The following is an 11,484-nucleotide window of genomic DNA, read 5'->3' as shown; positions in this document are numbered from 1 at the left end:
ATTCAGGATACAGTTCTTTGACCAGGACAGTTTACTAGCTGTGCCCACAAGCAGGTAGGTCTTTTGCTCCTCAGCCTGGACTCTCCACTGCCGAGTGTTACAAAGCTCTTCAGCTTCACCAATCGTGTTCAGAGGCAGTCCTGTCCATGCATACATATATTATTGTATCGGCATCTTATATTACTATGGTATATTTGAAACAATAAACTAATATAGGAACATTTTTCTCAACTGAAGCTCATTAGTTTGTTCAGATTTTCCTTGTTTGTAACCTAATGTCCTGTTCCCAGGATCCATCCAGGTACCATGTTCTAGTTAGTAGTCATGCCTCCTTAGGCTTCTCCCAGTGGTGACTGTTTCTAAGACTGTTCCTTGCTTTTAATGAGTTTTAGGAATGCTGAACTGGATGTTCTGTAGAATGTTCCTCCATTGGGATTTGTCTCATGTTTTTCTTGCTTTTTGGACTTTCTGTGCCGTCAGTCAGAGCTGTCAATTGTTACCCAGTCACCACACTGCAAATCATACGGTTGCATTTTCACTGCTACATGTGTTTTTACTTACTCACCTTTCCTGGTGTGTTAGCAATTAATGTTTGTGAACCTCCTTTAACAACGTTAAAAAAATAACTTCAAAACAAAACAAGAAAAAACTTCATTTTTTTTAGAATGGGAAAGAATGAGAAAAAAATAAAGTAGGTTTATGCTCGATATGGATGGCACTGTAAACACAAGATCCATTTGCAGGGTGCCCACGGGAGGAAGCCCCCACGAACCCCCTGACCATTGAGCTCTAGGAGTAGCCTCGGGCATCCCAAGGGGCACGAATGCAGCTGTCATTAATGGAACGCCTTCTCATTCGCTCTTTTCACCTGTCTTAAATGTGCGCTAGCTTTTATTCTGTGCTTTCTTTTGGATTGAGATTTTTTTTTGTTATTGTTGTTTTGGCATGCTTTTCTTTTAGGAAGTCCAGGATAAGTACATCTATAAAGCTAGTAATTGGATTAATAGTTTATTAGGGCCATGGCCTGGGGGGTGGGGGAAATGGGGAAGTTAAGGAACACAAAAATGAAGAAGATATTTTTAAATTGATTGTGGTGATTGCACAACCCTTTTTAATATGTTTAAACTATTGAATTATATGATGTGCGAATTACCGTATATATTCGAGTGTAAGCCAACCCGAATATCAGCCGAGGCACCTAATTTTACCACAAAAAATGTGCTGAAAAACTCAGCTTATACACGAGTATAGACGGTATATGTCAATAAAACTTTTAAAAAGATATTAAAATCAAGGGGGGAAAGGATCTAATAATTACTAATCATGTAATTCAATGCACGATTTTACAAAACAATTTTAGTAGTCATATAATCTAAGCAATTTTCAAACATAACACATATTATCCTATGATTAAAATTGATAAACATTAAGTGTTCCATCCGAGGTATGGGGGGTTACTTGGGGTTGAAACCAACCCTTGTTCTGCCATTGGCCTGAAGATGGAACTGAGAATTTCAGTTATGTATGTCAATAAATTCCTCTTTCTGATTAAACTCATTTCTGTCGCAACCAAGCCATGTCTAAATGAGGGGGTGGGTGGCAAATTACTCCCCTTTTGGACAGCCATAGTGAATCCTGGTTTTCTCCCAGCAAGCCCCACCACCACCACAATTCTCTGTTCACATAATCCAATTGATCTTTGTCTGTTATCTTGTACCCTGTCGCTTTGCCAAATTCCACTATTTTTCTTGCTGAGTCTTTGGGACTTTTAATGGATAGGATCATATTATCAGCAAGTGATGACAGTTTTACTATTTCTTTGCCAATTTGGTTGTCTTTTCTCTCTTTTCTTTTTGCCTTATACCTCTGGCTAAGCCTTCCAGCACACTATGAAACAAGGGCATCCTTGTCTGATTTCTGTTCACAAGGGGAATACTTCTAGTCTCCATCCATTGTCCATTGGCTTGGTATATAGACTCTTACTTACGCTGAGGAATTTCCATTCCGTTCATTATTTCTTTTAATTAAAAAAATCATTTTATTAGGGGCTCATACAACTCTTTTCACAATCTGTACATACATCATTTGTGTCCAGCATATTCGTACATATGTTGCCATCATCATTCTCAAAACACCTGCTTTCTACTTGAGCCCTTGGTATCAGCTCATTTTTCCCCTCCCTCCCGCTCCCCCCTCTCCCTGAACCCTTGATAATTTATAAATTATTATTTTATCATATCTTACACCATCTGACGTCTCCCTCACCCACTTCTCCGCTGTCTGTCCCCCAGGGAGGAGGCCACATGTAGACCTTGTCCTCTGTTCCCCCTTTCTCCCTCTCCTTCCCTCCACCCTCCCGATATCGCCACTCTCACCACTGGTCCTGAGGGGTTCATCTGTCCTGGATTCCCTGTATTTCCAGTTCCTATCTGTGCCAGTGTACATCCTCCAGTCCAGCCGGATATGTAAGGTAGAATTGGGATCATGATAGTGCGGGCAGGAAGCATTTAAGAACTAGAGGAAAATTGTGTATTTCATCGTTGCTACACTGCACTCTGACTGGCTTGTCTCCTCCCTGCAGCCCTTCTGCAAGTGGATGACCAATCTATTCACTATTTTGTTGAGCATTTTTTATCAGGTATGGGTGTTAGGTCTTATTAAATGCCTTTTCTGTGTTGATTGATAAGATCATATGGTTCATTTTGTTTTATGTATGTGCTGGATTATGTTGATTTTATTTTAGTGTTGAACCATCCTTGCATCCCTGGGATGAATCGCACTTAGTCATGATGGGGTTTTTTGGGTTTTTTTGATACATTGTTGGATTCTATTGGACTAGGATTCGGTTGACCTATTTTTGCATTCATGTTCATAAGGGATGTGGGTCTACAATTTTCTTTTTCAGCTATATACTTGCCTGGTTTTGATATCAAGATTACGATTGCTTCATGAAGCAAATTTTGGAATATCCTATCCTTTTTTACATTCTGGGATAGTCTGAATAGAATTGGTGTCACCTCCTTTCTGAGTGTCTGGCATAATTCACCAGTGAACTTGTATGGGCCAAGACTTTGTTGTTGTTTGGGAGAGTTTTTCAATGACCTGATTAATTACTACCACAGTTAATTTAGGTATATAATATTCTTCTAGAAACGTGTCAACTTCTAGTTCTCAAATTTGTTGAGGGTACAGTTCCTAGTATTGCTGTTAATCCAAACCCAGGGCCTTTGAATCAATTCCAATAGGACCGAGTAGAACGGTTCGTTAGGGCTTTTGAGCAGGTAAATCTTTGTGGGAACAGACAGCTCCATTTTTCTCCAAAAGAGTGACTAGCGGGCTTGAACCAACAACCTTGTGATCAGCACCTTAGTGCTTAAACCACTACCCCATCAGAGCTCCTTTGTTATCCCTCTTGCTTTAGTTGGTTCTGGTCATAGTATCTACATCTTCTCCTTTTTCTTTGTTAGATTTGCCAGTCCTATGTTGATTTATTCATCTGTTCAAAGAACCAGCTTCTAGTAGTTTATTTGTCCTCAATTTTTTTTCTTTACTTCGGTGACTTTTGATTGATTTTGCTGCTTTTTCTAATTGTTGGAGCTGTTCGTTTAAGGGCTTGATATTAGTTCATTGTTTTTTGAGGCGTGCATTTTATTGCTATGAATTACACCGAATGCTGTTTTTGCTGATTCTCAATGGTTTTGGTACACCGTTTCATTCTCATGTGATTCAAGGACATTACTTTTTTAAAATTCTATTACTCAGTAGTTTTTAAGTTGGGTGTGATTCAGTTTCCATGTATTCGATTCTTTTTCCTCCCTTGATCTTCTTGTTTTCGAATTCTAATTGTACAGTGTTGTGATCCGAGAAGATGCTTGGTCGTTTTCCATGTTTTTCACGTAGAGAAGCTTGTTTCGTGGCCCAACATATGGTCTATTCTAGTGACTGTTCCGTGTGCACTGGGGAGGAATGTAATGTGTGTGCTGTGGTTTGGTGGAGTGGACTGTATATGTCTATGAGGTCAAGGTCAGAGGAGTGCTGCTGCTGCTGAACTTAACCTGGCGTTTCCCAAAGTTGTCTCTGCACAGGAATCTCCCCTTTGTTGCTTTGTTCTGACTCACAGTGATGCATGTACTGACTCCTACAACACAATGAAGCACTGCCTGGTCCCATGCCCTCATTACGATTGTGATGTTTGAGCCCTTCGTTGCAGCCACTGTGCCAATCCATCTTGTTGAGGGTCTACCTCTGCTTCACTGCCCCCTTACTGCACCCCTTAAGAATAACTTCACAAGTCCCCTTTAGGAACAACTATTAGTGAGTGTATTGAGGAAATACGCCCCTTGGTGAGGACTAACTAGAAATCTTGAGGTCCCTCCTGGAGACTGCTGGCTTGTTGGATCAGGGCTGCATGGGCTTGCTCTCGCTCTCTGTAGCTGACCTGCTGCGGGCCCGGCTGCTGCCCCAGAGCCTCCCATCCTACAGGCTCCATATGAGGGCTCCGATGCGGAGAATCCTGTCATCTGGGAACCAGGATATGAGCTTCTTGAAAGTAGGGCTCGAGCAGTTTCTTCCTTGAACACCAGGGGACTCATGGAAGGCTCGCTAGAAGCTGGCAGCACGCATGCGTGTCAGGGCATCCAGGTGACCTCCTGTGCACAGAGCAGAATAAGCCTAGGCCTTTTCTGGCACCCAAACTGCCCAGTGTGGGGCAGAGTGCAGGGGAGTTCAGGATCCCTGCTCTATAGTCACAGGGATTCCAAGACTTAGACTTACACAGTGTGCAACCTCTGTCTCCCTCATTTGGCCAGAAGCAGATGGAGCCTCCGGAGCTCCCTGGTGTCCAAGGAGACAACTGGCTGCAGGGAGCTGGCAGCTGCCGCTTCTGGCCTGGGTTGGTGATCCCAATAGACCCACCCCAGCTCTGGGCCCACCTGCCTCTTGCACCTGGCAGGGTCCTCATCCTGCAGTACCATCTTAAAAGGGCACGTGTTCAGGCCAGGCATAACCGTGTTGTTACCCTTCTGTGGCCGGACGGGGCGCCTGAGATCTGGGTCTAAGCTACACATTTCCATCCTCCAGGGCTGTTTGTCCACCTGAGCAGTGGCTCTGCCTGGCTTCCGTAAACCCAGGGAGGTGAGGGCGCCACCCCTTGAGCTGTTCTGAGAAGCTCCCACAACCCACCGCTCAATGACCCTCTACACCTCTAGGCTCTGAGAGGCCCCTTTCAAAGTCAGGACAAGCGGAGCACAGCCTTTTCAAAGGAGCAGAGGGGCTGTGGGGCATGGGCCAAAAATGAAGGTGACTATGAGAGGGAGCGGTTTCCTTTTGGTGCGGTGAAAATGTTCTCAAATGCTGGGATGTCTGCACATCAACAGACACTGACTGCTATGTAAACCCCAAACGCCATCACCGCCAGCGAGTCGACAGGACAGGTGAGCACTGCCCCTGCGGGTTTCTGAGAGGGGAACTCTCTGCAGGCGTGGAAAGCTCCGTCTTTCTCCGGTGGAGCAGCAGCTGTTTTAGAACTGCTGACCTTGCAGCTAGCAACCCGGCGCGCAGCCACCACGCGACGACATCGGGGCTCCTCTGGGGGTATACATGTGTGTGAAGTCTCTCTCAAAACTACTTTGCCAAGAAGTACTTCTCAAACTCACACTCTGCAGGGTCAGATGCCCAGACCTCTGGGGAAACCTAGCGGAAAAGGGCGAGCAGGGCTCACACCCGTTTGCTTAAGGGTCTTGGGTGCGTGCTTCCCGCTCCCCTCCCCTCCAGAGGAGCCACAGATGAGCCCCTGTTCTCAGGCACCCAGCCACCACAGCCAATGGCCCAGGCAGGGCCAGCGCTGGCCCAGGTAGCCCTGGCGGGCCAGGGTCTCTCCACCAGCTTGGGAGGGGGGCGGGAGCAGCTTCTCAAACAGCCGGGCTGAAAGGAGACAGGGAGTCAACTCTGGCAGGTCCACCAACCGGTCAGTCACACTCTGCAGTCACCACACAGGTGGGTCCACAGGCCAGTGTATGCCTTGTCTTTATTGCGGGGTATTTTACATGCAAGAACCCAAACTAGAGAGATGGCACCGGAAAGGGGCCAATGGGCGGCTGGCTCCTCCACAGACATGTATGACAGGGACAGGACATCCAGGCTCCAGGGGCCTCGGGATGATGAGCTCCACACGTGCCTCTCCCCAGCAGCCCCTCGGGTCCCGAGAAGCCTCATGCGGTTCAGTGCAGTCGCTGGGGGGGTCACAGCTGCCCCCTCTCCAGTACGCCTGGAGCCAGACCCACCACGACAGCACTGGTGGCTGTCTCTAGGGTCGTGGGGACCAGGGACTCTGGATGGCCATAGCCCACCCTGATGCACCCTGAGCAGAAGAAGGGGCCGTGGGAGTGAGGGGGAGTACAGTGGGGAGCAGCGTGTGGTCTGCTGTGGGGGTCCAAGGTCACCCAGAGCCCTCACCACCATTCTCCCAGCCAAGCCTGGAGGCGGCACCAGAGGGGGATAGGGCCCCAGCCCTGCCCTGCCTGGCATTGGACCTGGGGTGGGGTGGGGGTGGGGATGGGCAGATAGTACTGGCTAGTCTCTCCTCAGAGAGCAGGGGTGTTTGCACTGAAGGCTGGCTGACACAGACAGTCGGATGCTCATTTTCCCTCTGACCCAGGCCAGCAGCAAGCCCTTGTGCTGGCATGCCATTCCGTCTGCCTGCCAGTCCCCAGCATGCCAGGTGGGGCCCACCGGCCCGTCGGACTGTGCTTGCCCACTGGCCGGAAAGGCAGGCCAGAAGAGAGGGTTAGTGTTCACATCTCGGCACACAGGAACACAGAACAGGTTAAACACATCCCCAAGAAAATATTTTGACAAAATAAATATTTTAACCTATAATCAGGTATAATTAGTGCTTATGGAGGATCCCAGCAATAATTTAGTGTAATTAAGTACATACTGTATCTGTGATTTCTAACACTTGTGGAAACTGGGGTTTAGGAGGGTCCGGATTTCCTGCAAGGGTGCTGCCCCTCCCATACCTGGGGTCTATGCTGCCAGACTTGGGGCAGCCCCATGCCCAAGGTGCCGCGTCTCAGGGAACCCCAGAAAGGTACACAGGCTGCCCGGCTCCTCCTCAAGGCACTGGGCCCTGTGAGGGCTTCCGGCCATAAGTAGTCCCCCCAGGCTGCCTCAAGGCAGCTGCCTCTGACCTGGGCATTCGAGCAGAAGTGGGCCACTTCTCTGCTTGGGTCAGTGGCTTCCTGCCATCCCGCTGTGGCCCCCGGGGGCGGAGTCTCCCTGGGCAAGTGTTCCCCTCCCTCTTCCTCTCGGCCCGGCCCAGGGAGTCTCCTAATGTGGTGTGCAGTTTGGAGCAGCCACAGTGACCGTGGAGGGAGCAGGAAAGGGGTAGCGCCCAAGCTCTGCAGAGACTCAAGACAGCTCAGGGCTGGGCACACGGGCCACCTGAGCACTCTCTGCAGTAGGCATCAAGCCAGCTCACCAGCGTCCCACCCACGAAGCAGAGCCCTGGAGGAAGTCAGTGCGGGCCAGGGTGGAAAGGGCAGGGCCCCATGATGAGAATGAGGATGGAGTGTCCGGGCAGTGTGGGGGCTGCGGTACTACCAGATGGCCCCTCCAGAGGAGGCTGGAGTAGTGCCAGGGTGGGCATGGGTGCTGAACCGCTCAGCAGCCTGCGCCCAAGGGCTTTCAGCACCCCTCAGCTCTGGTCCATCCTGAGTGCTCCGAGCCCCAGCTCTTCCTCTGCCTGGGCTGGTGCACTATGGGTGGTGGGGGAAGGGGTGGGCTGACACTGCCATGGGTCAGGGCACAGGGTGGCCTGGGCTGCTTGATAAGGGGACAGCAGCATTAGGGGGCGGGGGGGTGTTCTCAGGCTAGACCAGGGCTGACGGCCGCGTCCTTCAGCAAGAGCCAGGAGGGCAGGGGACAGGGGGTGACAGCAGGGTGTTGCCTGCTTGACCTGGGCTCTGCTGCCTCCCAAGCCAGCAGGGAGACTTGGAGTGGGAGGGGTTCGGGAGCAGGGCAAGGCCGCAGTGCCATTCTGGCAGCAGGTGGACACAGGCTGCCCCAGGCTGGGCACACAACAGTGCCGGAAGCCTTCCCAAACAAATCCCTCCGGAGAGGGACCCCTGCGTGATGCTGTGAGGGTACAGGCTGCGTCTGGCTAGTAGTGTTTCGAATGATCTCTGCAGGCACTAGGCAGCGTGCTGCATGGCCATGCCCAGGGGATGGGGCGGCCCTGGTAGCCCCCTTGAACCGCTCCCATGCCAGGAGCCTGCAGGAGTCAACTCGGGCAGGGCCTAAAGCCTGAGCAAGCAGCTCAGCGACAGAGATGTGGTCCAGAAGGTGAGAGGTCCCTTGCGGGGACCCCCACAGAACCTTCTAAAGTGCTGGCACACCAGGTGCTGCGAGTGACATCTGTCAGGGAACAGCAGCTGGAGCAGGGAGCCCGGACTGGGCATGCCCGCAGGCCTGGCTCCCCCAGAGCAGCAGCTCATAGCTGGACACAGTGGGGGAGCCAGAGCCTCCTCTAGACACAGCGCCCAAAGGCTGCCCATCTGGAGCGGCCTTGAGGGAGTGTGGTGAGCCAAGGGGCTGCCCCCTCCCCACGCTGCCCCCCACCCCAAATGAAGATGGTGCAAGTTGGTCCTGATGAGTGGGGATCTGGGAGCAAACACAGTGGCGTTTCCATGGAGACACAGGAGTGGGCCTGGGAGGAGGGGCCGGTGCCTGGACGTGACCGGACACTGGCTGCCGGGGTCTCTGGAGAGGCACACCCTAACAGCAGCTCACAGGGCGAAGAGGGCGTCCTCAGACCGCTCAGGCTTCTTCCGGCCCGAAGGGGCCGAGGCTGGGGCGGGGGCCTCCGCCGGAGGGGAGGGGAGGTTAGGGACCATCTCAGCAGCTTTGGCTCGCTCTTCGAGGAACTTATCAAATTCTGCAAACAAAACCAGCGAAGGCAGGAGCAGTCAGAGGCTCGCCCTAAGTCTGAACCACCTCCCCCACTCCTCTGCGCTCCTGGTCTCTCCGGGGTTTCCTTGCAGGACCCAACCCATCTCCTGGCTCCCGCTGGCACCACACTACCCTTGGCCCCTAGGAGCCCCTCACTGCTTGCCACCAGGGAAAGAAGCCAGGCTGGAGAGAGCTGCCTGTGAAAGCCAGAAGGCAGTGGCACCTTGGCAGCTCTCCACTTCCTCTGGGGTGTGAGCAAGTGGGCCTCGGGCATGGGCATCCGTGGTCTAAGGCAAAAGAGGGCAAGCAAGTCCCCCTGAATCACAGGGGGCTCCCCACACAGTTCCCCAGGGACAGGCCCTATCCCAGACCCACCCACTGATGTGCAGGCTCTTCATTTTCCCATCAGCCTTGGGAAGGAGCGGGGCAGGGGCGGGCTGGGGTTCCTGCTCCCATACCACCACCAGCCCCCACCAAAGGGAGCAGCTGAGGAAGCAGGAGGGGAGGAAGAGACATGACCCCCTCTCCCAGGTGGACCGCCAGAGGGCTGCAGTTCTCTCTGAGCCCCGTGGGGGAGCTGGTGATGACGACAGAGGTCAGAGGGCAGGAAGGAACAGGCTGCACATGGGGGCGAAGAGGGTGGAATGAGGGCGAGATGGAGACAGGGGCTGTGGTAAAGAAGGGGCCTTCAGCTGGACTCCGGAAGCCAGGCTCCCCGGTGGGGCCTTCCCAGAATCTCCCCTCCTGCTGACCTAGCCTCCTGGCCATCGCCTGTGCAGACGACTCTGAGCACTCAAAGGAGGCCGTGCTGACAGGGGGCATGGATGGCAGTCTGTGTCCACGACTCCTCAGACCCGAGGTCGTTGAAAACACTCACACGTCCCTTCGGATCTCACTTCCCAGTAAGCAAGATGGGAGAAGTGACCCCTCCCTCACTGGAAACAGGGCTGGGTGGCCCCTAGCCGTGACACCCGCTGGGCACAGGGCCAGGCACACTGGGGGGTGGGGAAACGGGGGAGGGAGGTCATACCTTCACTCGTGACCCCTTCCTCCGGGTCGTCACCTTTCTGTGAGCGAAGCAGAGACAGGAGCATTAGGCCCCAGAGCCGCCCCACCCCAGAGCCCACTGCCCACTGTCCCAGCTCCCAGAGTCCCAACAGCACAGTGGCATTTTTCCTACTGGAGGGAAAGAAACTCCACACTCAGACTGGCTCATGTGCCCCAGCCTTCCTCAGGAAGGGCTGAGAAGGAAAACCTCGCTAAGGAGCGGCTAGTTAATGGGCCGAGGCGGAGGGCACCAAGGGCACCTTCTTGGGCTGTCAGAACCTCGGTGCTTCTGCAGGAAGGGGCAAGGGTAGCTGCAGGAGGATCCAGCTGCAGCGTGGCCATGCCCACGTGGCCCTGCACCTCAGGATCTGAGGCATCTCCCTTTACACTGCAGCTGGAAAGGGCTCCAGTGGAGACCCGGCCAGCCACCAGAGCTCCTGGGGCACGTCAGACTGCTCGCGCGCGCGTGCAGCAGGGCAGGGTAGTCTGGGGGAATGGGCTGCCTGGGGGCCTCTCTACGGGCAGGGCTGGCAGACACAGCCAGGGATGGGGTGAGGACTTGACTTTCACAGCCTGCTGGGTGGCCTTACGGGGCAGGGCCTTTCTCTGTTCTGGGCCTTGGTGTCCTAGTCGGTGAGGGGCTTGGTCTTCCTGCTGGGCCTCTGTCTGTGACTGGAGCTATTTCTTTTTAGGACATCCCTTTGGGAAAGATACATGAGGGGGCTTCAAAAAGTCCCCAGAAAAGTGCCATGATCTTTTCACTCCATTTCCCCCAAACTCTCTGAAGCCCCCTTGACATGGGACATATTCCTCTCCTGGCACTTGGGGTGCTGCCTCGCCCTGCAGTGGGAAAGTCTGACCTCTCCGGGAGGAGACCCAGAGCAGCCAGTGGCCCTGGCCAAAGGCCTACTGTCCCCGGAGGGACATGGGCGGGGCAGGCCGGTAGACCACAACCGGCCAGGCTGACCTTGCGGTTCAGATTCCGGGCCATGTGTTCTCTGAGGGAGGCCACTGGGAGATTCCAGATCTGGGGAGAATCTGGGCAGCTTGGGACCAGGCAGCATCTCTCTGAGCAGCTCCCAGACTGACTGCCAGGAGCGGGGGGGATGAGGGGGTGCTTTGATGGATAAGGCAGGCGCCACCCACAGTGGCTTTCGCTCTCAGCGGTGACAGCTGGGCGGCACCCTCCCCTCCAGCCCTCTCTTGGGACGGAGGAGTCCTCATTGGGACACGGCTTCCTCTCAGCCAAAGAAGCCAGACGTTTCAGGGGGTAGGGAGGGGAACTCAAAAATCAAACCAGCCTCCTGCCTCATTTGCGAGCAAACGTGACAGTAAAATAAAACCACGCAAGAACAGCCCAAGCACATGCTGGAGGCTGGCAAGGAGCCGGGGAAAGGCAGCGTGTTTTCCATCCTGCTCGGCAGACGCCAGGCCCAGCTCTGCTCCGACTAGCTGCACACCCCGCCGCTGAGCTGGGAGGCCTGAGTG

At 53.3% G+C, this 11,484-nt stretch overlaps 1 protein-coding gene across 4 annotated transcripts in view; it reads right to left on the bottom strand.

The window, feature by feature from the left end:
- Positions 1-6,008: 6,008 nt before the first annotated feature.
- Positions 6,009-11,484, bottom strand: part of TOM1L2 (target of myb1 like 2 membrane trafficking protein) — a 160,872-nt gene continuing 155,396 nt past the window's right edge. For all 4 annotated transcript variants that reach the window (XM_045293443.1, XM_045293444.1, XM_004712954.2 and 1 more), the window contains 2 exons: positions 9,980-10,016; positions 6,009-8,935 (listed from right to left, as the gene is read on the bottom strand). In XM_045293443.1, the coding sequence (XP_045149378.1) occupies positions 8,787-8,935; positions 9,980-10,016 (186 nt within the window). In that variant the 3' untranslated portion in view covers positions 6,009-8,786. The remainder of the gene's footprint in view (positions 8,936-9,979; positions 10,017-11,484) is intronic.

The sequence above is a fragment of the Echinops telfairi genome, unplaced genomic scaffold (genome assembly GCF_000313985.2).
Source record: "Echinops telfairi isolate 266 unplaced genomic scaffold, ASM31398v2 ScPeMD7_2010;HRSCAF=2546, whole genome shotgun sequence".
NCBI lineage: Eukaryota > Metazoa > Chordata > Mammalia > Afrosoricida > Tenrecidae > Echinops > Echinops telfairi.
Note: the sequence above shows the minus strand (reverse complement) of the source record. Positions and strands in the feature narration are given on the sequence as shown.